The sequence below is a fragment of the Sturnus vulgaris genome, chromosome 15, assembly GCF_052056855.1.
Source record: "Sturnus vulgaris isolate bStuVul1 chromosome 15, bStuVul1.hap1, whole genome shotgun sequence".
NCBI classification, from domain to species: Eukaryota; Metazoa; Chordata; class Aves; order Passeriformes; family Sturnidae; genus Sturnus; species Sturnus vulgaris.
Genome location: NC_142257.1, coordinates 9165237 through 9193236, shown reverse-complemented (window position 1 = coordinate 9193236; position 28000 = coordinate 9165237). Strand labels below are relative to the sequence as shown.

The following is a 28000-nucleotide window of genomic DNA, read 5'->3' as shown; positions in this document are numbered from 1 at the left end:
CAGGATTAAAAATCAAGATTCTATTTCAGTTATTTCTGAAGTCAATAAGGATCTTGCCACTGGTTTCAGTGGGACTGAGACTGTTGCCTGTTTATAGCTATTTTTTACCACAGAACAATCTGGTATTTCAAAAACATTTGCTTTAATCAGCCCTAGTATTTAATTCACATATTTTACCCCCCGTACTAATGCAAGGAGATGATTTTCGTTTAATTAAAAATAGCCGCCTGTTTCCAGCTGGGGAAGCCTGTTCCAATTCACCAAACTATTCTTTTGATAAAAGTAAATACAAACCTCCTTGTTGCAAACAGGGGTGCAGGTTGGCCCTGCAGCCTCTGAATATGGGCATTCCATCTGTCCTGGCGGCAGATTTGTTCAACTATGTCTGAACCTATCACTGCTCCAGGGAAAAACTGTTCTCTGACTCATGTTAATGTATGAATCTAATTGTGTCCTCATGCAATTTGCAGCTTTCACTGCCCATTAGGAACATTAACATCATACACTGAGTCCTGCGAGATGTATGGTCTTTATATACTGCATAATGTCCACAGATCTCTGCTGGCAGCTAAGAAAACACAAAAGAATAGAGGATATTTTGAAGTTTTGTGGAGTGGTTTTTTTTTTCTTCTTTGAGATTGAAGTCCAGTGTCTTGGGACCCTGTGACTTTAGATGACCTTCCGCCTCCATGGACTGTACTAAATTTCAGCCCCTGGAGGCTCCTGCATACAAAACCTTCTGGCTTCCAAGGGCAGGTGCAAGCAAAGCTTCACTGCGTCACAGATCAAGACCTGTTACTGCCAGAATTAGATTTCACAAATCTCTTTTATTTAACAGGACATCATTAAGGAACTGCCCTATACTGGTGGATGGTGTCTTTAATTAATACAAGTATTATGCTGCTATTAGGATTTCAAAAAAATAACACTTTTCAGCATTTTTAATTGCTGAGAAGCAGAGGTGGATGTGTGTCTGTATAGACATGCATATGAAAACTGTGTTAAAGAAATATTTATCTATATTGCAGGCTGAGGCACTAAAAGAGGAGGAAATGCTGACACTGAAGAATCTATGCAAACTTAATTCAGCTTTTCTCCTTCTAATTTTAATAATATCTCCATCTTCTTCCCACAGGATGTTTAACTTCCAGGCAGAGGTGTGCCTGTGTGATGAACAGCTTCTCAGTGTTCTGTCTGATGCTTTCAACGTTTGCCCTCTGCCTTTTCCCCCACACCATGTATGATCATGTCCTAAAGAATTTCTACCTGGGCTTTTCCTGTAGCCCTGAGCACCTGAGTGCTCTGAAAGCTCTGCATAATTAAATCCTTAAATTCAGTGATGAAAGGATGGTGGTACCCCAGTTTTACAGATGGGAAACTGAGGCACAGAAAAATGAAAGTAAATTCATGCCATAATCCTTGGCAGTCCCATCAGAGATCTGATTTATTTGGGCTTGCACAACACCATCTCTCCATCTTTTCCCACAAAACTCCCTGCTAACTGCACATACAGCCCCAGCTCACCCATGTTTTGGAGATGGCTGTAGAGACATGTCTGAGCTGCCTCATTTGCCCCATAAAACAAGGCAAAGAGGATAAAACTTGTTTTTAAGGGTCTGTGTGCCCAGTGCAATATGAGAGCATTGAGTACTGCTAAAGAGAGGGCGGATGGAGTTCAGGAAGAGTACAAGGTAGGATTTCGGGGGTCAGAGGGCTCCCCCATTACACACAATTGCAGGAGAAAGGGAAATTTGGGATTTTGCAACGGTGGATCAGATTTCCTGGAGACGAGGGTACTCTTGACACCCTCAATCTCTATCTGAGAGCCAGAACTGTGCCACAGCTTGTGCCGAGACCATGACATGACACCTTTGGCCACTCTTTTTCCTTTCCCTGCCCGTGAGTGAACTGGGAGAGCCGCCGTCCCACCTTGTGACTTGAGGAAAATAGGGGGCACATGCCAGTCAAGTTCTGCCAGTGTTACAGGTTCAGGGAAAGTTACAAGCTGTGTACCCTGTTCAGGAGTTCAGCACCTTCTCCTTGCCCCAAAGCTCCTGACGCCTTACAGCTCCTGCTGTGAACCATGGCAAGGACAGCCTGAAACACCAGCGCTGCTGGCGTCACCACTCTGCTCCTGTTCTCTGCCTGCATCTCCTCAACAGGCTCTAATCCCCTCTCTAGGAGACTTGGGGGCCAGAAGATGTTCGCAGGTAGCCGCATGTGTCTGTGGCCAGTGGGGTGTGGGAGGTGCTGGCTGCTGCCTTGGGGTGATCCCTTCCCTTCCACCCCAGCCTTCTTCTGATGAGTGACCCCCTCCAGTTCAAGAAACAAAACTCCAGAGGCACTGCCAAAATTCAGTACAAACGTTAAAAATTTTATTTACAGGGTAAAGTACAATTTCTTAAAAAAAATCCAAACAAAAACAAAACCTCCACTTTGATAAGAGTTATAATAATAGAATAAAGCTCTCTATGTACAAAAATACAATTTTCATATGAATGAACATCTTGAATAAATTAAACCGCTGTCTGGTCCAGTCGCTGAATACCCCGTGTCTGCTCCCAGTCTAAAGCAGGCCGGCCGCGCTGGGGGTCAGCATCTATAATGCATGAGCCTCTCCGCTGTCCGCCGGGTGCGGGGTCCCATCGGGGCCGGTGCTGGGACCCCCGGGAGGGGCTGAGCCGCCCCGGGGCAGGGCCGGGGAGGCGCACTGAGCCCCGCGCTGCGCCCCGGCCCGCATCGGCCCCTTAAGCCTTTTCATGGCATTGTCAGGGCGTTCAAACCAAATTTTCATGCTCGTTTTTCTTCGCTGGAGAGCTACAAATTGTAAAATTGACTTTTCACCTCGTCTGCGGCAGCAAATCTGTCGCTTTTCTTCTTCCCAGTTTTTCAGAGTGGTGCGGGAGACGAGGTGGGGGTCGAGGGGAAGGGCCTGGGGGGAAGGAGAGTGATGAAAAGTGCAACGGGACGAGGCCCCCCTCACCCCCCTCCGCCGGGCGGTGCGGGGGGCGCGGGCGGTGCGCGCTAGCGGAGGGGCGCGCCCGGGCCGGCGGGCAGCCCGCGGAAGCCCCTGAGGCTGTCGGCGGGCGCATAAGCGCAGTCCTCGGAGGTGGCGGGGCTGCTGGGGCCGGAGGCGGAGGCGCACAGCGAAGGGGCGGACGGGGAGGCGCTGGACAGCCAGGACCCCGCGTCGCTGCCGGGGCTGGGGGGCGCGGCGGCCCCGCGGAAGGCGGGGGCCGGCGGGAGGCACTGCTCGGCCAGGCGGAGGGTCTCGGAGAGGGCCCAGATGTAGTTGTAGGCGAAGCGCAGGGTCTCGATCTTGGTGAGCTTGGTGTCGTCGGGGAAGGTGGGCAGGACGCTGCGGAGCTCGTCCAGGGCGGCGTTGAGGTGGTGCATGCGGTTCCGCTCCCGGTCGTTGGCCTTGACCCGCCGGCTGCGCTTGAGCGTGTGCAGCAGCGCCTCGGTCCGCGCCCGCGCACGGCCGCGCCGTCTGCGCCGCTCCCGCGGAGCTCCGGCCTCCGCGCAGTCGCCGCTGCTGGGCGCCTCGGCGGGCATCCTGCGGGAGAGAAGCCGGAGCCCCGTCACTGCCACGCGGGGCACGGGAGGATGGAGGGGGGAGCGAAGGGGAAGGTGCGAAGCTGCCGGGGAAAATGTGGGGGTGGGGGGAAGGAAAAAAAGTAAATATAAGGAAGAGGGTGGCGGTGCGGGTGCTTGGCAGGTGCCGGCGCTCCTGTACTCACATGGAAAGGCACTCCCGGGGATGCGGTTAAGCAATAACGGTATAAAAACACTGCGAGGAAAAAGCCGAGCCGGCCGCTATGGGAAAAAGCAGGGTATTCAGCACCGGGAAAAAAAAAAAAAAAAGGCGAAAAAAAAAGCCAAAGCCCGGGGAAAGGCGGGGCGGGGGGACACGCGACCGCGCGTGGCTTTGAAGTGCTGCGGGCTGCGATCCGCTCGTGTGAGCGGCGGCTTTGGCACACGACGGCGCGGCCGCCCGTTCTTATAGCGTTGGGCGGACAATGGCCCCGTGGCCGCCCCGCGGGGCCGCGCCGAGGCGGCAGGTCGGCCCCGTGCGCCGCGCCCTCCGGAGCGTGCCCGCAATTACCGCGGGCGGCCGCGCATCTGCCGCGCCCCCGGGGGACGGGGGAGAGAGGGGGGGTCCCCCCGCTTTTTCCCCCCCGTGTGCAGGCAGGGAGACGGCAGGACAAAGCGGGGCAGGGGGGTCGCGGCTCAGCGCGCGGGTGGAGGGGTCACCGTCCCGCTCCGGCCGGAGGGGCTCCAGTGTGAGTTTAAACCGCTGAGAGCACGGGGTTTGGGGAAAGAGAAAGGTTAATCTGGATTTCCAGAGGATGAGCCGTGGATTATTCCCCAGCCAGATGCGGGCGTAAGATTTTGTCAAGTTTTCGTTGCACCTTGCGGTTTTTCTACATCCGCCCGTCAAAGTGAAAATACTCTAAAAACGGTGAAACTCAAAGCAGGTATTTCCCTCCTGCGTTTCTGAGGTGAATATCAACACGTGCGCTTTGGCTTTCACGTGCTTCGCTTTGAAAAGGGTTTTGCAGGTGTTCAGAAAGTTAAAAGTTCCAAGGGACATTTATAAGATTCGGTGGTTGTAATATATGTATACAATGTACAGATAGAATTCTTCTTTGTCTGGATAAAACCAAAGAATTGCACTGTTTTGATTGTAAAGTTCTTGCTGCTTCTGCTAGTCCCCATTCAGAACCAGGGTATCACTCTCTCATGTTTTGGGAAGCCACAGTTTTGTAAGTGGCTAAAAAGTTTCCTAATTCTGACATCTGGCTCTTTGCATCCTGTTCTCCCTGCTTGGAAGAAGTCCCATTGTCAGCACTCAGGTACTTCTGTCCTTGGAAGGTTTTCAGTTTCATCGCCCATCAATAGCTGTTTTCAGATGCCTATGCCTAAACACACATGTATTTACCTGATTTCCCCTTATACAAAATGTAGAATGATTCCCTCTCCTTTGATTTTCTCTTATGCCTTTGATCTTTGATAAACAGGGAAAATTGATAGTTATACAATAAATTATTGTATATCTCTGCGTTTTAGGTTCTTAGCAACCATTCTTTACTTGAACCTGAGCGAGGAGTTTGCTATGAGAGTTATTACTGTTTTCCTTGTGCCAAGAAGATCATGCACAGAAGTGAGCAATCCAAAAAGCCCTGGGTGATGAATATTAACGAGTCTCAAACTAGAAGTAGTTTGGCAGTGGCCGAGCTTGCAGGATCAGCTCGCTTTCTGCTTTTTTATATCTTTATACACTTGCAGACCAGGGCTGTGCAATATATCCAGGTACGGCAGGCGACAGGGTGGGGGGGCCTGGCTGTTCTCGGGAGGGACTGGGCTATCTCATTCACTGGACCTGCAATCAGGCTGATGTTTTCAGGGCCTCTGCATACATAAGTGACTTTCTGCACTAAGCAGTTCCACTTCACTGAGTTACTCATGTCCTTAAGTGACGGCACAATTAGAGGATTCTGTCAGCAGGCAGAGACCGACAGTGGAGTTTCCAGCAGTAACCAGAAAGCCAGAAGGGGCAAAATTTAAAGGTTATGGAAGCATATGGCAAAAAGTGTTCAACTTTTGTTACTGTGCGTTTTATATATAGTGATATAAACTCCAGTGTTGTCTGCAACACTTTTATTGTCTTTTTTTAGTTGTGTTTGAGCAGTCAATAGTTTATTCATTAAAATGTTTATGATTCCCTAGAGTTTCACAGACTTTGGCACAACCAATCACTTGTCTGAAAGTTTGCAGTGAAAGCGCATTATTCATTAGTCCTTATCCATCATTTGCAGTTTGTCATTTGTTATTCTCTTGTTTTAAAAGTTTGTGCTCCAATCAAGGAGGGGAGAGAGCACCATGTGTCTCTGTGATCAGTCATAGCCATGAATAGCCAGGGCTGAAGTGAATGTTTCACAAACAACCCATAGGCTGAAATTTGTTTGCATAATCTATTCACTACGTACTTATGAATAACGAATGCATTCACAGAACCAGAATTGTTTCAGGAAGCCTTCGCAAACAGAAAGAAGTGCTAAATATCTTGGATAATTTATTCCCGATGAATAATTCAACCAGTTCTATCACAAGCCCTCTACTAATTTTGCAGATAAATTATTCAGCCAACACAGATAATAGCTCTTACACCTTATGAGCCTGCTCCTATGGAAGTCGGCTGCTGAAGTTATGTGAAGTTTTCTGGGATAGGAAAAGAAAAAATTCCAAAATGAAACATGAGCAATGATTGCAAGAAACACACAGTGTCTTGCTAACATCTCACTGTGATGTGATGGCCTTATCCTGAGTTTTAGCCTTTGATGTTAATTTATCCACCTTAATGAAAATGTAGCTGGGCTCAGCTGTGCTCATGGATGCTATTAATTTCATATTTTGAACTCTAAGGAAGTTTTCAGAAATACCTCATAATTTGCTTTGAGAGACAGCACTTAAAAAAAGTGAGAGGGAAAAAGATGTAATTTTTTTTTTTTTACTAAGAAAACTACAAAAGCATGGCTGGATTGGCCCATCCTCCCTTACAAGTGATGGCAAACTGCTTATCCAAAATCCAAATTGTCGTGGGTGCATTTCCATGCAGCACATTTATCGCTTGTAAGGCCTCGAGCATGAAGCTTGTTCCTCTGCCCTCATGTTGAGACATCATGTGTGGCGTCTCACTCGTGGCTGGACTCCAAAAAAAGTAGGAATTGATGAATAAAGGTGGAAGAAGGGCTTTTGGAGAAAATGTGCCACAAGGCTCCCTGCAGCTCTTGGGATGCACTGTTTCCTTCCAAGACAAAGCCAGTCTGTGAGAAGATGCCATTCCCTGGCAAGTGTTTGCTGTACCTTGTAAAAGTAAATAAAACTCCAAGGTATTCAGCTTCACATTTCAAACTCAACCAGAATTATGGTCATTAGAGCAGTGTTAGCATCACTCTTCAAGCATGGAAATTAGCAGGTTACAGTAAAACTGCTCCTGCAACTGGAATGCTTCAGAGAAGTCAGAGGTACATATTATTTTCTCAAGTCTTAAGATGCACATCATTACAGCAATTCAGCAAACTCTGTCTTTTGTTACGTTATTGTAAGAGGGCTTGAACTAATGATGAGTTCTTGGGATGAGTGTCAAAATAACAAATCAACCAGAAGAATACTGCTTTTTTGCTCCCTCATTGTTTGAAAGTATGGCCAGAAAGAGAAGGCAGAGCTGCCTGTGGAGAATGCTTGAACTAAATTTGGAGAGCTGACATGGCTGACAGCAAAGCTGTCACCCGGAGCAGAAAGCTGGACCCAGTGCCTTGCAGGAGTAAAGGAAGGATCTGGTCCCCTCACCCCTGGAGATGCCTGGGCGGAGGCAGCAGGAATTTTAAAAGCAGGTAGAAAACCAGGAGATGGTTCAGTGGGGCAGCTTGTCTCCTTGTGCTTGTCTGGACAAGGTGCAGAGCACAGTGGCTTCTGTCCAGCCTGGTTTGGGGACAGCCATGTGGTGAGGGCTGTGAGGGTAGGGATGGACAAACGGTGCTGTGCTCCTGGGACCCTTCACGCAGCTGGAGTCACCTTGCAGCTCCAGCCCGAGGCTCACAGGGGGTTCAGGGATTGATGCTGTGGCTGCTGGCTAATGGACAGCCCTGGAAGCCCAATATTTGAAAGGAAACTCAGCCTGCAGGGAGGCAGCATTAGCTCTTTTTGGAACAGGAGGCAGTTCTTCTGCCAGGGAAACACTTTGGGAGCAGCTCAAGGGCTTTGTAAAGGATTTGGCCTCTCTCCTACCTTCCTGTGGCCAGTGTGAGGCCTTGGGTGCCAGGGGCTGCCTGGGGTGGAGAGCACGGGGGCATCACAGGGAGTGTCCCCATGTACCAGTGGGGCCCTGGCCCAGCAAGGCAAATCCTCTCTGAAATCCCGCTCAAGTGCCTAGGAGTTGCAGTCAGGGCTCAACCCCTCCTGGGGGATCTGCAGAAATAGTGGGAATGCTTTATTTTCAGGTTTTAAACATGTGATGTAACATTTTGCTTCTCTTTAGAAGTGGGGGTTGAGTTGGTAAACGATTGTTCCCTGCAAGCACAAATGTATTTTGTTTGTTGTAATTAAAATGTTTTAATGAGACAACCATAAAATCAACCATTAATTATTTTTTTTCAAACACTTCTGCTTCCTTTTGAGCTAGGTCTATTTAGAAATAGTTTAGAGAGTAGCCTGCAGTTTTATTCTTGCTGTGGTATTATACACAGGAGTGGAGAAGTCATTTATAAATAATTACACAATGTTTTGGGTCTTTGGGTTTGTATAATATATCAAAGCGATTAGTACACGCATTGTTCCATTGTAAACGTTTTTTTTCCCTTCCTTTCAGTTTCACTTGCCTTGTCTTCTATCTAAACCTTTTTCGTGAAATCCTTTGTCTTCCTCATTCTTTTAGCTTGTTACAGTGCAGGGACATTCTTCTTATTCAAACACTCACAGCATGAGCAAAGAAAGCTACTTCTGTCGCATCTTAAGTTTTACCATAACTTTCTGGCATTTTCTTTTCTTCCAATTTTCCCAGACTACTGATAGGGTAATGAAGAATTATAACATACATCAATTATTGGTGCTCACGGTGTATTAAGCTTCTGAATTCAAGGGGAGATAAAGAGGAAAAAGAAAAGTGCCACTTTCTGTGGTTTTGAGGCACATGAGAGAGGAGGACTCGGCGCAGATTATTTATAACATCTTTCTGAGCATCAATTATGTTTGACTCTTACAGCCACTTCCTTGTCCCACTGGTTTTATGGCCAGAAGGAGTCATTTTTGTGTGTGGTAGCTGTGGCATTTAACTTGTTTCTTTTATGAGGAGCCCAAACAATGCATCTTCAGGCCAAACAATCTATCTCCTCGAATAATAGCCCAAATGTCACTCAAGTGCTCAGGGCTGGGAAATGTGTGATCATGGTAAAGGGCCATGGGAAGAAAGCGTGGAGATGGAGGGCTTGTGGGGTCCCTGTGGGGCTCCCCAGCATGGGATCCCCCGGGGAGATGGGCTGGATCCGTGTGGGGTGAAGGTGCCTGGGGATGCAACTGGCTGCCCAAGGTTTCAACAACCCTAATCCAAGTTGTGCAAGGAAAAGGGCCAAACCCTCCTGCTGCGGTCATGTTGCTGAGCCACACTCCCTGCCTGGCCCTTCCCCAGCTTCCTGGCTACCACATTAACTGGGAAAAATGAGATTAGGATGTCACCTCTGAGAAACGAGCCCTTTCCCCCTGCACCTCTATTGTGAAAGAGATTTTTCTTCTCTTTTTCCCCTTCCACCTTCTCCCTCCCACAATTCTCCCTCTTTTGTTGATTTTTATTTTGCTAATTGAAGCTCGGATAATTATCCTGAAAGAAAGGGACAAAATTCACTAACTGCCCTGCAGAAGAAATCCCCCAACAACATCCAAAACAAGAAGCTTAACTACGTGCTGAGATACTCAGGTTTTCTTTTATACCTTCCATATCAATAATTCAGCTTAGGAGGGGCAAAGATAACCTGAAAGACTTAAGCACCATAATGTTGGGGGTGAAACTGAGCCTGAACTCTGGAGGGCTCTGAGGATGCAGCCTTGCAGCTGGGGAGGATGGCCCAGGAGCGTTGTCAGCCCCGCCGCGGGGTCCCGGGAGATTTGCTGCCATTTGCATAGCAGGTGTTGGGTCCCGGGCCATTCTTCCTTAAGGGAGTTTTAATATGGGATAAATTACTGGGAATTAGGAGGAGGCAGGCGACAAGAAAAACACTCATGGAGTCTTCTCCCGACTGTGGCAAGGGAATTGGAGAGAATGGCTAAAAAATGGAAGAAAACCCAAATGCAGAGGCTTCTGCCCCGACCCAGGGAGTTTGGGGTACACAGGCACTGGGGGGTGAAGCTCACCTCAACTTCTGAAATTGAGGTTTGGACTCAGGAACGCAGTAATCCCAGGACAGAAATACAATTACTGGCCTGAGGATCTTTGATTGAGTAGGTCTAGAAGGAGAGTTTAAAATGTTAATCCCTGCTATAATCCCTTCTCTGGCATTGTATGGACAAGGGTTACACCCGAAGGGAATTGCCTGCTTCCTTCCTCAGGATCTGGGCCGGGAGGGCAAGGCTGGGGAGCATCATCCCATGGACGTGCCACACAGACACGTGTCCCACATGTGCAGCCACCCAGCCACATCCCCACACTCAGATGTGTGCAGAAACACAGTCACACACATGCACACGTGCAGCTCTTGTGATGATACCAGCTGGTACACACATAAATGTATGTACTTCTGCATACAGAGTAGGAGAGGAAGGCTGGGTCACTCGCATTCCCAGGGAGCCTTGATCAAAATTCCCTGTCACACCTCAGTTGCTGCTCTGCCCTAGCAATTAGAGCACAATGTACATAAAAGAAAATAGAGATGCTTCACATAGTTTTAAGTGGGGAGCCATTTTGAAGTGCATCCACTTCCAGGCTGTTGGGGCAGGTGGGAAAGGTTTTTCTCCAAAGGGACATCAGTATGAAACCATCCAGATGCCTTTCACATCAAAGGAAACTGGATGTATTACATACATAAATAGAGGCAATCTATAGTAAAAGATTATATTAGTGAGGAAGAAGCTAACAATTTCTAATAAAAAAAAAAAAAAAGCAGGTGAATTCACCCCAAATGAGATGTGAGGGCTAGGCAGGCACCTGACAGTGCTTGCAGTGCTTGCAGGTGCCCCAGAGCCTGGGCAAAGTGGGCAGGTGGGAACGGAGAGGAGACAGCTCCAGCCAACAGTCCTGGGCTCAGGGTCCTGCACCCTGACCTCAGGGATGACGCTTTGGGGTGCAGGTCCTGCCACTCTGGCCATGAGAGGGATGAGGGTGACACCCCAAGGCTCAGTGCTGCAAATTCGGCCATGCAGGGACAAGGGTTTGCATCTCAGCGTATGGTACATAATGCGTAGATTTGCTCTACTGTCTGGAATTTAAAGGAACCCTTTGTACTGACTTAAATGGCCTCTGGTTATCCATTTAACTTACCATTTACCTTAATATTATATGGGCAATATATCCCTTAAAGTTCCCATTTTTCAGGGACGAACCCACAGGTTTGAACATCTGAAATTCTAGTCTGGATTCAACCCCTTATTGGTGAAAGCAGCTGTGAAGATGAGAGAGTCCCTCTTGCTCTCCATCATACTCACAGCCAGGTACCATCTCTTTCAGTAGCTCTTCATGATAATGCCTCCAGGTATAAAGACGAAAGAAGAGAAAAGTAATAGTTTTAAGCTACATGTGTAACAGCCCTTGAAAACTCTCAGGCAGCATATAGGTCCAAACTGCTGGATTTGCTGGCACCAGTACAAAATGGTGCAGCTGAACTGGGGAGAGAGTGAGAAGAAAAAATTCTCTAGGAAGACAGAGAAGGTGCTAAGCTTTATGCCTGGAGTGGGACTGTGGAGGATCGGGGGATGCAGCTAAGCCTGACCAACAGTTAAGTGGAAAGAAGAGTTTTCAAGGTATATATTAGCCCTTATAATACCTGAACATTTGTCCACTCTGAGTTTTAGGCCTGCTAATACATATTTTGGAATGGCTTGCAGGGGTAAAATGCTAAGTAAATACAAAGTACTAGTTCTAGTATTCAGGAATTCAGTATTCAGGAAATTAGACAATGGAGCAACATGATTAAGGGAAAGTAAATGTCCTAGGTGAAGTTTTTTTTCTCCTGGGGCTGGATGCACTTCGACAATACGAAGCTCCTTTGGAACAAGTACTTGGCTAATGAGGGGAGACAAGTTTGGCTGACATGTTTCTGCTGGGCCTCTGGTGAGGGGATGCCCTTTCTCTTCCAATTTAAGGATGTAGTAAATTGCATTAAAATAGCTATTTATAAATGAATAAGTGAATGTACTTCTTAAACCCAAGACATGAAACCCAGGGTAATTTTTCCTTCACCCCAGGTTTAATGCATGGCAGGTCTTGTGCCTCTTTCTGTTTACTCCTTAGAGATGATTTCTCTGGAGCTGATGCAGCTTCAGTTCTCCAAAGCAGCTGTTGGAGTTAGTCAGGGCTTTGCCCCTCTTACCCCACTGTGCAAACAGGAGGGGATCCAATAAGACTGAAAAATCGGTGAGAAATATCTTTCACTAGATCATTTTCTATTACTTGTCTTGTGGGCCTTGTGTATATACAGCTGGTGTTATCCCAAGGAATCTTTATTTCCTTTTCTTTATTTTTCCCCCATAAACAGATGGGATATGACTTGGATGTCTTTTTATATAGTTTTCAGTGTTTGGTGTTATTTATCTTCATTAAACTGTTAATGACCCCCAACCCCTAGCCCACAGATAACGTGCCAGGTGCTGGGAATTTAGCTCTGCGGCTATGAACCCCACCCACCATCTTCGCCAGAAGGGGAAAAAGAAAAAAAAAAGGAATAAACCCTGTTTTCCTGACTTGTAAGTGATGGGAATCGCCACAAGGTGTCAACCTCCACCAAGCTGCCGCTTGGAGCCGGTTCTGCTCTCCCAGCAGTGGCTGGGATGGATAACCCTGTGTAGAGGCTCTGCTGGAAAACCCGGGCACCTGCTTCAAGTAAGTGGGAAAATATCTCCTGTAACACGGAAAAATGATTGTTTCCCCTCCATTCTTTGCTTTATGGCTGTTCTTCATTTCTATTTAGCTTTTTTATTTTCCACAACAAGCTTTAGCCAAATTCAGTGTTTCCCTTCATCCTTTTCTCCTGACCCTAAATGAACATTTCCCAAACATCATGACAAACCCAAGAAGTCTTTTTTTTTCTCCTTTAAAGCTGGTATTTTCCCTTTGTAGAGCAGCATTTCAAGGCATCATTATCTAGGATGTTCTGTGCAGTGGAAGTGTTGGGATTTTACCTTCTGGGCAACCCAAACCTCTGTTTCCTCACAGGACCATTCACTCGAGTGTTGGACTCGATGAAACTTGTGGGTCCCTTCCAACTCAGAATATTCTGTGTTTCTGTGTTCCCTTTGGGCATGCGGTGTGGGCTGGTCCTGCTTTCAGCCTGGGAGTGCCACACTTTTCAAGTGCCACTGCTTTCTGCAAAAACACTGTCCCAAGTGCCTTCAGATTGAAAGTAATCCCAAGGATTTCTTGCCTGTTTTATTCTCTAACTTCCTGCAGCCTTGGCTGAGCATAATGTAATTTGTGGGCTGGTGGCATCACTCGGACCCAGACGTGATGATTTCACACTATAATTTGCTATAATGAGGAACTGGATTTTCATGGCAGAACTGTTTTAGTTATTGCACAAAATGGAGAGGGAACACCCTGACAGTCACTTACACTTTGAATTGGAGAAGTAGCACTTGGCAAACTGGTTCTTGCTCGGGAGAAGTGGTGCTTGACTGGGAATTGCTGGCCCAGGGAAGGAGCTGAAGAGCTCTGGGCTGGTTTGATTTTCCTGATGTAGTTGCAGAAGTCGTAAGTCTGGAGAGATAATATAGGAAGTTGAAGCAAACCATAAGAAAATATATAAATGGTAGAATTATGAAGGTAATAGAAATGGAGAAGTGTTTTTATGCAACACAATTGAATGGTCAATAATGAGGTAAAAATGCTCATGAGTAAAGACAAAAGACATTTCTTCCAGGATTAGAAGTGAGCTCGAAATTGCCAAGGCCTACTGGAAGTGGGGGGGGTGGGGTGGGGGGGGGTGGAAAGAAGCCTGTTGTAGCATTTCTTTTCCTTTAATAAGCTTCTTTTTCTGGGTGTCCTGAGTATTCAGATGTAGCACACTTAGTGCCTAGTAACCCAACAAAGCTTTGATTGGTGCCTCTGCAGAAAGATTTTCTTTTCCTTGCAGGTTTGTAACCATGAAAAAAACCCTGAGATCAGTTGCTTCTGAATCCTTAATTAAACACAACAAAGGAGGGCAATTAGAGCTGTGTTTTTCTTTTGTCATCCAGCAAATCTTGAAAACCTCAGAACCTTTTTCTTCTTCCAAGATTTATGATGGGAATAAATCATAATTATTCCTGTAATTATCAGCCTTAAGTGAACATGAACAGGATTCTTTTTTTTTTACTTGGAGGAGATTCTGAAAACCATTCAAGAGGAATTCACTAACCTCTTTTATTGTGCAGGATGAAAACCAAAAACACAGGCATGGTGATTTTCCAGGCCTTGGCTGCCTGCCTTCTTTTCTGTCACTTCATGTCATGTCACTGCTCTCTCCCAGGTCCTGCGTGCCTGCTCACAGGGAGTAGCTCCTGTTGGGCTGGACGCCCTCCATGTGTGTCGTCAGAGCAGTCACTGCCCAAAGAACTGATAACACGAACAGGCAAAACATGAGAGAAAAATCAAAGGGGATTTGAGGACTTCAGAGGTTGGCGAAAGGACTAGAAATGCAACCTGTTGCTGGATGTTCAGAGAAAAAACTAATGCATGTTACATCCCTACAGGCATTTTTTTCCAGGGATCTTGGCTTTGTTGTGCTGGTTGGATGTAGCTGTGCTGGTACCCAGCAAAAGGGAGCAAGTCCTCCACTTCAGGCACTGCAGGTGATACTGTGCATGTGTGGGTTTTACTGCTGAGAGGTCAAAGGGACCTACCTGAGGACAGGACACCAATGCAACACCAGAGTAATGGCAACCACATGGGGTGCTGGGCTTGCTGGGGTGCAGGTGGCAGGAAGGAGAACCTCTGGGCAAGAAAATCATATTGATCAGAAACGCTTGGTGTTTTTAAAGGATTTGGGGCAGGTGTTTTGGGAATTAGTCTGCCCTGAGTTGTGTTGCAATCCAGTTTCCCATACTGGTGTGAGGGACGTGGCTCCTGTAGACAGAGCAGCCAGGTGTTCTCTTTTCCATTAGAGTACAAGGTCCAAATTGACAGCCTAATATAACTGTGTGAACCTCTGAGCAAGCTTCCCAAAACCACAGCTGCTTTGCCTTTTTTTGTTTGTTTTTTTTAATTCTTTGGAGGTGTTTCCTAAACCAAAATGCAATAGTTGAGGCTTTTCTTGCAGAGCTGGGAAGGAGCATTCTCAGCAACAGCAGCACAATGAGCAGGCTCCAAATTGATTTATAGTGCAGACAGCCGTAGAGGTGCCCCTTGGCTGACTGAGAAGACTTTTGATTGCCACTAGATGTCCTTTCAGCCCTGCTTTCCCCACTGCTCTTTCAGAACATCTGGGCTGGGATTTGATGGCCATGGCCGAGGAGCGGCTGGACACCAAAGTGCCAGTGAGAGAAAACAAGGGGCCTGAATCCCAGGCTGCTGGGGCCTCCCAACCATCCTTTTGATCTCATTGGGCTTTGCCTCAAGTAGTGCTGGCTCATAGAAATGCTCAAAACCCAACTTCTGGATGTGTACTGTATGGGATATTAAATACTTTAATACTTCTAGCATGACTCAGGAACTGTTGCTATAGCACTGGTGGATAGCAGAGGTGATGATCCAAGGGAAAGCCTTGGAAGGTAAAAGGATGGTGACCCCATTTAATGCAGATTCTCAACTATCTCTCCATGAAATTGTAGTTCAGATATCTTTGCAGGCATATTCCATAGAGATGCAGGTATGTGTTCTCAGAAAGCACAGCCAAAAATTTTGTGGTGTTTTCCAAGTTGCCTGAATGCCCAGGATTTTGAAAACAGTTCATATTTCTGTGAGGTGTGTATTGATATCTACAAGCACTGGTGGTCCCTCTAAGCACCTGGAGCTGCTTGAAAATGCAGCTGCATCCACTGTCTTTCAGGCAATGGCAATCCCTGTTGCTATTCTGGGTAAAGGAATTAGGGGAGATCTTTGCCAGAAATGTGTGCTGGTTACAAGGATATCTGGAGGCTCATGGGGTGCAGCCTTTCTAGGCAAACCAAGGAATTTCCAGGAAACACTTGGCTGTTTGCGGTTTAGGATCAGAGGGAAATCAATGAATAACAGACACAGAGCTTCTGATGGAGCAAACACAGAGTTAGTGAGCACTGCAAACAGCAGTCCTCAAAAATACCTGTATTTCCAGTTGTGGCCACACACACCCTAACCCGCTGAAGGGAGCAAACTGAACAACAAATCCCAGCATGAATGCCAGGCATGGAAGATCTACAGAAAGCCCTGGCATGACCTTGGTGCATTCAGGGTTTTCAAGATGGGCTGTCCATCCTCCTGGATCTCAAGCCCAAACTCAGCCCAAACCATCTTAACTTTTCCCAAAGATGCTGAAACAACCAGGAATAAGTGAGGTCGTCAGATGCTGGATTTCAGTGTTTCAATTTTGAAAACTGGCTTTGGAGGAAAAATACCCCAAACGTGACTGAAGCTTCATTTGACTACAGGGGAAGTGTGTTTTGGAGAGTGCAAGGGCCCTCTGTCTGGGCTCATATAAAACCTGTTAAGTGATGTCAGGAGGCACAGAGGCCCTTTACCCTTAAACAGGCACAGCTCTCTGGCTCTGGATCCCAGTGGGATGGTGAATCCTGGGGACGGTGGCTTTTTTATTTACATTTGTTCCTATTCTCTGAAAATATGGGCCCGGAAGGGACCCAACTCTGCTGTTGAATTAGCTCAGAGAGCATTTGTGTTTCTGTAACACTGCCTTCAACTTCCCACTCAGGTCTCAGGGGTGACCAGTGCAAACCCCCAGCCCCAACAATGACTTTACCATCGATCCCCACGTTTCCTCCCACAGTCCTGATAAAACTTTGTTGGTGTGGAACCAGCACTTCCACCACATGGACGTGGTCAGGAAAGGTCTCCATGTGTGTAACAATCTGGCATGGCCTCATGCCTTGATTTAGGGAGCCTGTGGGAGCTGGGGCACAGCAGGACCTGCCAAGAGCCATCTCACACAGAGCACCAAGCAACCATCATTTCTTAATAAACTTTTTTGACCATTGCTGACCTAGACCATATATGAAGTAGTGAAAAGCAAGTGGTGAAAGGCTCTGTGTAACATTACTAATCCCATGTAGTGCTCTCACTGAAAAGGCCAGGCAGGTCTCCCTGCTATTGTGTCCTCTCATTGCAGCTGCTCGGGTGAAGGCTGTGCCTTTAGTGAAATAAAATCTAATAGCACTGTTTTGGAATGGGTGCAGCCTGTGGGTACCCAATGCCCAGGTGAAGGATGGGGAGTGTGGACAGGTCTCCTGTGCAGGGCTTGGTGCTCCTGCAGAGTGCCAGGGAGCAGATTTGCCGTCTGGATTTGCAGTTGCCTACTGCCCTTTCTGGAGGCTCTGGGATGGGTTCACACCCTTGTGGTGCAGCACTGGTGCTCAAGTAAAGGACCTGTGGGACCTGTGTGTCCTACTCCTGTTCCCCAGGATGAAGCAAGGCTCCTGCTTACCCTGAAATGTTCAGGCTCTTGGGAAGGTAAATTGCTAACTGGGGAGCAGTCATGGCTGGCTGGTGTGTGCTCAGACCATACTTCAGCGGCTTCATTTTCAGTCTCAGAGCACAAATGTATGTTCTGTGTGTTAGGGAGGCTGGACTGAAGGGTCTCCTGAGGCTTCACAACCTGAAATCTGGGGAAAACAAAGCCAAAGCTTAAGATTGCTGCTAAATCTCGGTAGAGGAAGTACCTACATGTACATGTACATATACAATTTATTTAAATGTTTTAGCAGAGATATTTGAGTCTGAGGGAAAGTGGCTGATGCTTTGTGTGTGGCTGTTACTTTCTGATTCAGTATTTCCCTTTACAACTGCATATCAGGGACAGCAAGGGATTCTCCTCTTGTTCCCAGTAAATTAACAACCCTGCCTGGAGATGCAGGCTTGGGAAAACCAGCTCAGAGTCAGGTTTTTCTCTTTAGGTTTTTAATTCTTGTTTCTGAGAGTTGTTTTATTCAAGGGATTTTCAGTTAAAGGAAACAAAAATATTGAAACAAGCAATTTTGTTTGTTTTTAATTTGTCTGTTGTAATTTTTTTTTTGTTTTGGTTGTTTTGAGGTTGTTTGTTTTGGTTTTTTTTTTGTCTCCCAATCTGTCAAGTGGAAAATAATTGCAATTGATTTCCTCCGTGCTTAGTTTTTGTTGGCACTGGTTGTTTTGGTCTGGCAGATGAACCTGGAGCTAAGTCATTTGTATATGCTCTGCCCTGTGAGGTATGAGTCAGTGAGTCCTGTGCTTGGGCAATCAGAACTGGGCACATCATTCCCTGTGTAGTTTAACTACCTCTTATGCAACCATATCAATATTTTCCCAGGAAATATATTGCCCAGTAGTCACTAAATAAAATGAAATTTTTTTGAAGTCTGCCAGCATGTTGAAATCAAATCTTCTCAAGGAAAAGCTACTGGTTTTCCTAAAATGTGACTCAAGAAAGGAGAGGGGCAGCTTGGCTCAATCACAGGTTTGGGTTTTCCCAGAGATTGGGTTCAGATCATCAGCCAGAAATAGCCCCCTGTGGTTGATATCCCCAGAGATTAAATTTCTTAAATACCCTGGGATATTTCTCAAGATTTTTACTCATAGGTATCTGAAGCTTGATCTTCATCCTTCTGCAGAATAGGAAACTACTTTGAAATCCTCTTTCTCTGCCAGGTGTCTGAACTAAAGGAACCCTTGAGCTGCGGCCAGGCATTGTCCTGGTTTTGCAGGACAAGGCTGCTGTCACCGAGTTCGTGCCAATCCCAGGAGCAGTCCTGTGTGCAGCTGTCCTTGCACAGCTGGGAGAAGGCAGGAAGGCCCGTGGTGCTGTTCAGGGAGCACCAGGAGCTTTTAATGTGTTTAAACTCTTGCTGGATTTACCATCCTAAGCTGTTACTTTCATTTCATTTGGGGAGTGATGTAGGAGCCTTGTTGGGTACAAAGTCCCTCCCTGTGGCTGAAGGCAGAACGGGGCAGGAAGAGGAGATGGTGCCTCACAGGTTTTGGTTGCCTGACTTTTGTTGTATGACCATCCCTAATCTAACCCAGCTCTTGTCCAAATCACTTTTTACATGGTTTTCTATGAACTGAAGTTGTTGATTTATGTTTACCTAATACAACACTAGACCAATGGTTATAGGCAAATGGCATCACCCTTCTTTATGTCTCAGCATTCCTCAGTGTTTGGCTAAAGTCCAAATCCTAAAATGAGAAAGGCAAGTAAATTGTACTGGAATAATGTTTTCTAATTCCAGTGTCATCAAGATATCTTATCTCTAATCAGCTTCTCTGATCTTCTCTTTCCCCCCATCCCCCAAAACCAATTCAGCTACCAAGTGATTGAAAGTGGCAGGAGTTCTCTGATGGCTTAAGGAAATTTACAAGCAATTGTAAAATTTTTTTAAATACTTTTTTTATTACTTTTTTTTTCATTTGTCTTAGAAAGAAATATGAAATCTGCATGCAACTTTCTAAATATTTCAAACATTTAAATAGCATATGATAATTTAGCAGTACAGTACATTATACAGCGAGATAATATAGGGAGACTTCCTATGGTATATTTACAAATGAAAAGGTAGTTTTGTTATATTAAAAAGAGGAATGCACTGCTTACCATTGAAAGTATTACATTCAAAATAATTAATATGTGGTATTGTGACTAAAACATACATAGGTATTTATATGTTTGCCCTATCATATTTTTCATAAAAAGGTACCTTTTAAAGGCTTTTTTTTGTTGTTGCTACAAATCTAGGAAAACATACACAATAGTCTTGAAGCTTAAGATGTCTCAGTACTGAAGCCACAAACTTTCTGTAAGTGCTTCAGGTGAAAAAAAATTAAACATTTTCTTAGTAATAAAAGTGACCTAGAAATGCTTTCTAATGCATGAGAGGTTAAATGGGAGATACAGGACGCTTCGCCTTGCAGCGAGACCTCAAGTCCATTAAAGAAGAGGTACACAAGTGATGCTCACGCTCATTTGACAAGGTGCTGAGGGACCTCACTTCTGCAGGTACAGCCACAGCATTTTAGTGGCATCTTCCCCAGCAAACTCATCTTTGGTCCCTGCTCTACCTGACTGAGGTGGAGGCTGCAAACACGAGCAACAACCCCAGCCTGAAGTTTTCCCACTGCCAGGGGGTGAGGGCCATGGCTGTACAACACTGTCACAAACAGTTCTGTTTGCCTAATGAGCTTATAAAGCTCAATTGCAATCATAGTGAAATATGAATGAATAATAATTAAAAACAAAAAACTCCCAAAAGAAATTATTTAAAACGAAAAACATGTGTTTTCCTAATTTAAGTACAGAGCAGACGGGTATGAAATCAAAAATGCAACCGATGCTTGTGAAATCTAGAAGCCTTTTGCATACGGCTATAAAATGTAAAAACTGACCCTTGGTAAAAAGTGCTTTATAATAATATAGAATTTGTGTCTTATGCCTGCGAGAGAGAAATGATCTTCTGTAGAGCCCAGTCCTATGCCAGCCAAGGGAGTCCACTCCATTCCTTGTACCACTTTCTCTTACTCTTCATAAACCCTAAACAAAAGAAGAAGACCTGGGTATTTAAACCAGCAATGTAAAAATTCCATTTCAAATAAGAATTATAAAAAAATAATAAATAAAAATAGTAAAACCAAAAAACCTGATTTTTAGCCTGTTCCTGAGTAATTTGGAAAGTAAGTTACTGACTTCATCAGTCACCAGATTGCTACCTATATCCAAAAAGCATCCGGGAGGAGTGTTGAACTTCGACACTGTCACATCTTAGAGGCATGTGGGGAGTGACACACTTTACCATAATTATCTAGGTAAATAACATGAAGAAATCCACATCTACTAATTCACTTTAAATGCTGGAAAATCCCTATCTTGTATACGAATGTTGAAGCTTATCATGAGCTGTATATATTTTACAATACATTCACAATAGCTGTTGTTTGCAATAATATTACTCTATTTAATTTTTCTAGATTATCTCCTGACAGCACAACGTGTTGGGTTTGTCTGTCTGCGGGCACAAGGCTGGGGCTAAGCATCCTTCGTCATCTTAATGACTGCTTTATGTAAAAATAAAAAAAAAAACAAACAGGGGAAGAGTGTCAATATGTGGTTATGCAATAGCCAAGGCTTCTCCACGTGCTCTGTTTGTGAAGCAGATGCAGGGAGCTGGCAGGAATTCGGGGAGATGGCCAGGGGCTTGCTGTGCCCTGGCATCGCCTGAGGCACCGCCGGGGCCGTGCTGGGGATCACTGGCACCCTTGGGCCTGCAGGGACAGGAGCCTGTGATCCCTGGCCTTACTTGAGCTCACTTTGGGGAGAAAATGCCCTACCAGATGAGAAAGATGAGGCTTTGATGGACCTGTGGAGGCTCTTTCTTGGCCATGGCTGGAGACATGGCAGGAGTTGGGCTGCTCCCATTATTTACCTATGAGGACATCACCAGGGATTTGTATCTTGCTCTCTGTCTTCTGCCTATGACTTAGAAAAAACCTCAACCCTCTTTACAAGGGAGAAGCTGTCAGAGATTTTTATCATAAAATTATTATATTTCTGGGAATGACACACTAATAAAATTGGCATATACGTGCATCATCAAGTATTGATGACGTTGAGGTGGTGTGACTGAAGTGTGGGACAGGGCTCCCTCTTTCCATCTCTCCTGACTGCTTTTCTCATGACTGTGTGAAAGAAGTTTAGCTTTTCATCTTGGATTTTTACCCGTAGAAGGGAGGCGAGTGTATGTAAATAACTGAGAACGTCAGCTGATGAATATTTTAACCAAAAATAATTACTATTTATAGTCAGAACAGCCTAATGCCAAAATAGAAGTGAGAATTGCATGTAGCAGGAAAGAATTAATATCAAGAACACCCATTTAAAATTGTAATTTTAGTAATGAAATGCATCCTCTGTGCTGGATGGAGCATTTGCCAGCATGTGCATTTTCCTGTTTTTTCCACTTCTGAACGCTGCTGATTGCCTGACTTGCCTCCAAGATCGTCACCCATTCAGCAAACTGGGACTTACCTGCCTTTCTCCTTCCATACCCGGTACCATTTGAGCAGCCTCACGGTGTTCTGGCGCTTGGGGTTGAGGCAGTGCTGCTGCTCTCCCCTCACCCGTGTCCACAGTGTCACACTGCAAGGCAAGGGGACAGGTCACAGAATATGAGAAAATCTCCCCTGCTCCCACTCCACTCCGTGCCAGCATGGGCCAGGGGACTCTCACCCAGTGGGGCAGGATAGGGGTTTTCCAGCTTTATGCATTATGGATGCAGATATTTTACTGGGATAAGGTCAGAACTCAGTGCAGGGCACTGAGGCTGTACCAGATGAAGACATACCCACTGGTCTTAATCAGTGGGTTTGCTCTGCCTAAGTGTTAGATATCACCTTTTGAGCCTAATTAATTTAATTAGAGCTCATTCAAGCAACCTCATGCTTGAGGAACATGCATGAAGAGACGGTTCCAGTACACTCAACAATACTTCATCCAAGAGAAATTATCATAACTGCTTCATTGATTATTTTTAATTTTTCCCCCTTAATTCTGTAGTATTTTAAAAACTTGCATGTGGCAGAGTGCTTGTGTGCCCAACAGGCAAGCTCTGAGTCTCAGCATCAGCCCTGGGGGTTTCAGCCTCCTCTGATCCTGCTCTCCTTGCCGGCTTGGTGTCCCTTTATTGTCAGAACCAAGCATGCTGGGAGACAAAACATGGCAAAAGTCTTTTCATCATTTGAGGTTCCCTCCTGGAGGGCTCAATGAGGCTGCCACAGCTGAGGTGACATGAGGAATCTGGAACTGGTCCCAACAGGATAGCTTTCCAGAAACATCAACACCACCCCACTTTTGGGGCTCAAAATTGAGCACTTTTCTGGTATTCTTATTAATTTTGTTATTAAAAAACCCCAAAACAACATCCAAAAACTAACCCACAATGACAATTTTTATTGGAACTAATAATTTTCTGGAAAAACCATCCATAACAGGGAAAACCAGTCATTGGTTTAACTAAAACCCTACAGTGGAATTAATGAAATGCTGCTAGAGACATGAGTGTAATGATAGCAGAAACCCAGAAATACCTGCATATACCGAAGGGCTTCTTTAATGGTTTGGTTCAGAAAGGAAGACAGAAGGCCTTGCCTGAGTGAACTGAACTGAACTGAGGGTCTCACCATGATTTCAATTTCAAGGTTTCATAAGGTGTTCAAGTAGGACTTTCTATTCAATTAACCTTCCTCCTTGCTCCCCTTTTCTGTTCTATCTCCAGCTAAGGTCACAAAATGTTAAGGTGTAATTTCCAGGTTATCTTCTGGGAGTATGTGGACTTTTCCCACTGCATGGGAAAGCAGTGGAAGAGCCTTTAATGGCTGTGGGCATCAGAAAGGGAAGGGTCAGAGCTAATAACTATGGACTAACTCTGTTCTAAGGGTGTTCTCAGCCTATTCCTCTGAGAGCAGTGTGTGCTTCAGAAGGAGAGTTTTCCTGGAGCTTTGAATGATGAGAGTTTTAAGGGGTTTGAGGGCAGAGCAAGGTTTCTCCATGCACCAGCCACCTCCTCAGCTGTGCCATCTGCACTGGCTGATCCAGACCTTGGTGTGGGTTTCTCTTCTGACAGACCATAGAGGATATTTCCAGAAAGTGATCGACAAGCTGAATTGCAGGAGGAGAGGACCACCTCTGAAAAGCTGCAAGCCCTACATTTGCACCAGAAGCAGTGAAGAACACTCTGGATTTACCAGTCTGCAGTCTGAGCAGGAAAAGATCCATGGTTTGCCTCTCAGGTGAACTGTCTCTTTCCTCAGGCTGAGATGCATTGTTTTGATATCACACGAAACTTTTCTGCTTTGGTTCTGGAGGATCTACAGCAGAAATGTTCCCAAGGCAGCTCCATGGTCCTCTGCCATTCTCAGAAAGTCCCTGATGGATGCAGGGTTGGGTTGGCAATGTGTTTGGGCACCCTGAGATGACCTGGACCTGCTTTAGAGGATGCTGGTCTGACAAAGGTAAGGGAATGTGCCTAAGACATGCTGTGGAAGCTTCTACCTGAGTGAGGAGTTACCTGGATGGGCTGCAAGAAGAGGCTGAGAGAGATGAAGAAATAAAACACCAGAACGCCTCCAGTAAGGTTCTTCCAATGGGATTTGTCCCTTGCTGCCCAGGGCTTGGTGGCTGGAGCCTTCACCCTGGTGTCTGAGTGTTTCTGTGCCAAAATTCTCCCCAGTATTTCCATGCCTCCAGGGCTGTGAGAAACACCCCAAGTCAATCTGCTACCCCAGCACCCTGTGCCCCCACACATCTCATCTGCAGGGACAGAGAGGCTGCACCTCTGCCTACAACATGACCTCAGGGATCCTGGCTCTGGTCCTTTCATCCCAGGCTGGTGTGAGAACTGCCATCTGCCTTTAGTGCCTCTGGAGAAATGCACTACTGTGAACCTATTTCCCATCAGTTCTTCTCAGCCTGATCTATCTTCACACTCTGGGATGGGGCAAACGTGGGTGGGGGTGTTTCAGAACATTTCAGGTAGAAAGAATTAAACTTCCCTCCTATTTTCTGTTGCTTCCCCTTATGCCAGGAGACAGATACACTCACAATTACTGCTAGATATACCGTGAATCTTGATAGGTTTTGACTAGACTGAGGACTCGGTTTAACTGTCTCTTACCCTGTGGCACAGCTCTGCTGGGGGGGTTATGGCTGCAACCTCCCTAACTGCACTCCCCATACCCAAAGTTTCTCTATTCAACCTAATTTGTGTATCATGTTTCTGCTATACGGGAGCTTTTAAGGAGGGCAGAAGGGGACGCAGCTTCGACAGCTCGTTTTAGATGATCTCTGCAGCAACAAAAACTCGGTTGCAGGAATTTAGCTCCTCTGTGCCGTGTCCAGAGACTCCTGGATAAATTGGTTCCCAGAATATTAATTTCAGTGCTTTCAGTGCTGAGTTCAGGCTGCAACAGGGTAGCTGGAAAGGCAGTGATGGCAGTGGGTTTGCCCTGCCTGCCCCACAGATACCCCCAGTGATGAGACAGCAATGGAACAGTTCTATCCCAGCAGCTGCTGCAAACCCTGGACAACCTTCAGCCTTGAATGGTATTGCTCAACATCTGCCCTGTCAGGCTGGAAAAGCAACTGTTCCTACACGGCATTCTGGCTTTCCCTGATTTCTGATTGGAAGTAAAATGTTGCATTAATGAGATTTATTTCATACCCCCTGGTCACCATCTGCTTTTGGGCAAATAACTGGAGTGGGATGCCAAGAGTTAGTGTCCCTCTATGACATCATTTTACTGTTGAAGGGCCAAAGCAAAGAGAGTAAAGCTGTGAGGAGCTGATTCAGGCAGAGTTGCTCTGCAAGAATTTTTCCATTCAGGTCACCGTCAGCTGGCTTGGGCTTCAAAGATGTGGGTCTGACATTCCCTGAGCTCAGCATTGCTCCCAGTGATGCTGCTCTGCCTCTGGAGGAAGTGTAAGGAAGCTTGAATCTCCATTCCTTCTCCACAAGCCCTCTGCTGAGCCTGGCGAGACAGTTCCATGTGGGAAGTCTGTGTTACCTCCTGCATTTGTGCCAGGTGGATGGGCAGATTCAGCCCATGGGCACGGCAAGGTGCTGGAGGTGGTGTGCAGCCTGCACAGATCCCGCTGTTAAGTAACTGTTCCATGGGGGAGCTAGATCAAAGCACTCCTTGGTGTCCTGGGCTGTGGCTGACCCCGGGACCCTTTCCCCCGTCTTAGGTGGCAGGGGGACTCAGTGCAGTCTTTTTGGACTATCTGCCCTTCTGGTTCTTATCCAGCTGCATCATGTGCTGGTTTGATGGTGCTTTGTTGGGGGAATCTTAAGATATCAAACAGGACAGGAAAAAAGACAAACCGACCCATATAAAAAAATCTAAAAACTCCTTCCTTTTTTAGCCAGTTACGTAGAAAATTGCTGTACCTGCCTCAGCTTAGTTACCCACTACATCAGTTTGAGATTTCACAGGAGCATTGGTCCTGAATTGCAAGGACACTGGGAGGAAAACATTTTATTACATGCTGAGTAACTTGCCAGGTGAAGGGGATTCCTCTAGTACAATGCAGGCTGGGGTAACTCTTCCTTGCAGAAGCCACCACGGACCAAACTCTGCTCATATTTATTCTGCATGCTTAGAATAACTTGAGTGAAAAGTTCTGAGTTTTGTATCCGGCAGCTTGGAGTAGAATTTGTCCCTATTTTCACTTGAACTAATGCTAATCTTTTTTCTGCTCCCCATTCTGGAAATATTTATTTGATTTAAAAAATATTGTGTCAAAAAATGATACCTGGGGTTTTGGTCGGAATTGCACCTTTTCTTTTTTCCATCTGATGCAGCAAATTACTATTCCCAGGAATTTGCATGCCAGGGCATGAGGAAAACAAAGAACAAAGAAGGAATTTGCAGATAAGGTGAAGCAGTTCAGCTGACAGGGAAACATAAAGCAGTAAATGAAGGAAAACTTACATAATCATCTCTTCCACGCAAAATGGGTATCTCGGTTTTATTTCCAGCTTCCGTACATTAGAGAATCTTATTTTAGGACCTTTTCTTGAACATTTGCACTTCACGCCTACAAGAGAAAGCATTTTCTCATTTGCGTGCAAAGCCTCCTGCATACCAAGCGTCCCTTCTCCTCCCGCCTATGTGCATCCAGGAAAACTTCAGTTTGCTTTTCTAGCCTTGGTGGGAAAAGATGAATTTTTTAAATGCTGTTGAGCTTAAAAAGAGATTTTTTTTTCCCTTTGGTATATCCCAGAAAAAGGTAGTGACTCTCTGGGAAATATGTTTTAGAGCACTACATATGTTCTAGGACTTTGTAAATAGCAGATTTTTTAAAGTGCACCTGCTGTGATTAAATACAATTGTATTTAACAAAAGGAAATTAAAGAATCAGAACTAGCTTTAAACTGAGCAAGCAAGTGCATGTCTGGGCTACCTTCTCATTGACTTGTCTCTCACTTGGACTTCGTAGGACTTTGAGTAATTTCTCCTTTGCATAGATGCTGTGGTGCAGTCGTAGGACAAAAGCTGAGCATTTTTTAATCCTCATTTTTGTGCACAGCAGAAAACGCAGACTGCTACCACCTCACATCCAGCTCTGCTCTATTTGCCCTGAGAGCCACCCTCAGTTTCAAAGGAGATGCTTGAGCTCTATTCCTGAATAATGAAGAACGTGGCATGACTTGATTCACTGCGAGCTCTTTGCCTTGCAGTGAAGACACAATGGAGACACAACTTTTTCCCTTGTGTTTTACCTCGACTTCACCTTAAAATAACTTGCAACTCCCTTACTCCCAGATTCCATACATCGCACCTTTCCACCGTGCAGGGGATAGCTGAACCCAAGCCAGGGCTATCAAGACACAAAAACAAATTACTGGAAAAGAGATTTACATGGGAATAAGCAGATTAAACCACTTTACCTTCCGCGCTGGCTAAGCACATCGCGATGAAGAGCAGGAGCAGGGCTGCTGTCAGGAGCTTCATTGTGAGACAGCAGGTACCCAAGGAGACGCTTGGGGGTTGATGTGTTTGTTCTCCTGGGGCTCGTCCCCCCAGTCCCGCTGTCCCGGGGCTGGATCACCAGGCAGGGGACGGCGGAGCGGCTCCCGGCGGAGCGGCTGCCCGGCGCTGCCTGCGCTCTGCCGCCGCCTTCCCTTCTCCTCCTTTAAAGCGGTTCCCGCTGCCCTCGCTCCCGGCTCATTAATATGCAGAGCAACTCCACGGCTCCCTCCGCTTCCTCACCCCCGGCGGGGAGGGGGAGACCGGCACCCCGGGGGGGACACATCCCCCATCCCCGCCCCGAACGCCCCGGAGGGAGCGCAGGCGATGGGGCTGCTGCTTCTGCCCCTGCCCAGCTGGGACCTTCCCCATCAGAGGAGGGCTGCTGGGGAGGGTGGTGTGTGCATTTGTATGAATAGGGCTGTTATCTGGAAAACCATCCGCTTGTGAGCGCTCCGGGGATGCCGCGCTCCGCGGAAATTCCCATGTACCTTGGAAATAAGATTTGGACAGTCTTACCTGGGAAGGGGTGTCACTTTTTGTCACAGATTGACTTAAATATTAATTTTTCTAGCTTTAGCAGGCTTTTAAATCTAAAGCAAAGTTTAGTGAATCAAATGGGAA

At 46.1% G+C, this 28000-nt stretch overlaps 2 protein-coding genes across 2 annotated transcripts; both read right to left on the bottom strand.

Moving 5' to 3' along the window:
* Positions 1–3024: 3024 nt before the first annotated feature.
* Positions 3025–3555, bottom strand: NEUROG1 (neurogenin 1). The gene has a single exon (XM_014883370.2). The coding sequence runs from the start codon at positions 3553–3555 to the stop codon at positions 3025–3027; it is 531 nt and encodes a 176-aa protein (XP_014738856.1).
* A 15673-nt stretch (positions 3556–19228) lies between these two features.
* Positions 19229–27755, bottom strand: CXCL14 (C-X-C motif chemokine ligand 14). The gene is made up of 4 exons (XM_014883375.2): positions 27298–27755; positions 26339–26444; positions 21879–21989; positions 19229–20387 (listed from the first exon to the last, which is right to left on the bottom strand). Exons 1-4 carry the CDS (start codon positions 27359–27361, stop codon positions 20372–20374), a joined length of 297 nt encoding a protein of 98 aa, XP_014738861.1. The 5' UTR covers positions 27362–27755; the 3' UTR covers positions 19229–20371.
* Positions 27756–28000: the final 245 nt, after the last annotated feature.

What these genes read in the sequence shown, in the direction of transcription:
- NEUROG1 (XM_014883370.2), bottom strand. Translation starts at nt 3,555, where the DNA reads ATGCCCGCCGAGGCGCCCAGCAGCGGCGACTGCGCGGAGGCCGGAGCT.
- CXCL14 (XM_014883375.2), bottom strand. Translation starts at nt 27,361, where the DNA reads ATGAAGCTCCTGACAGCAGCCCTGCTCCTGCTCTTCATCGCGATGTGC. An exon ending in GTGCTTAGCCAGCGCGGAAG is followed by an intron (nt 26,445 to 27,297) that starts GTAAAGTGGTTT and finishes TTTCTCTTGTAG; the next exon opens with GCGTGAAGTGCAAATGTTCA. An exon ending in TGCGTGGAAGAGATGATTAT is followed by an intron (nt 21,990 to 26,338) that starts GTAAGTTTTCCT and finishes CTTGCCTTGCAG; the next exon opens with TGTGACACTGTGGACACGGG.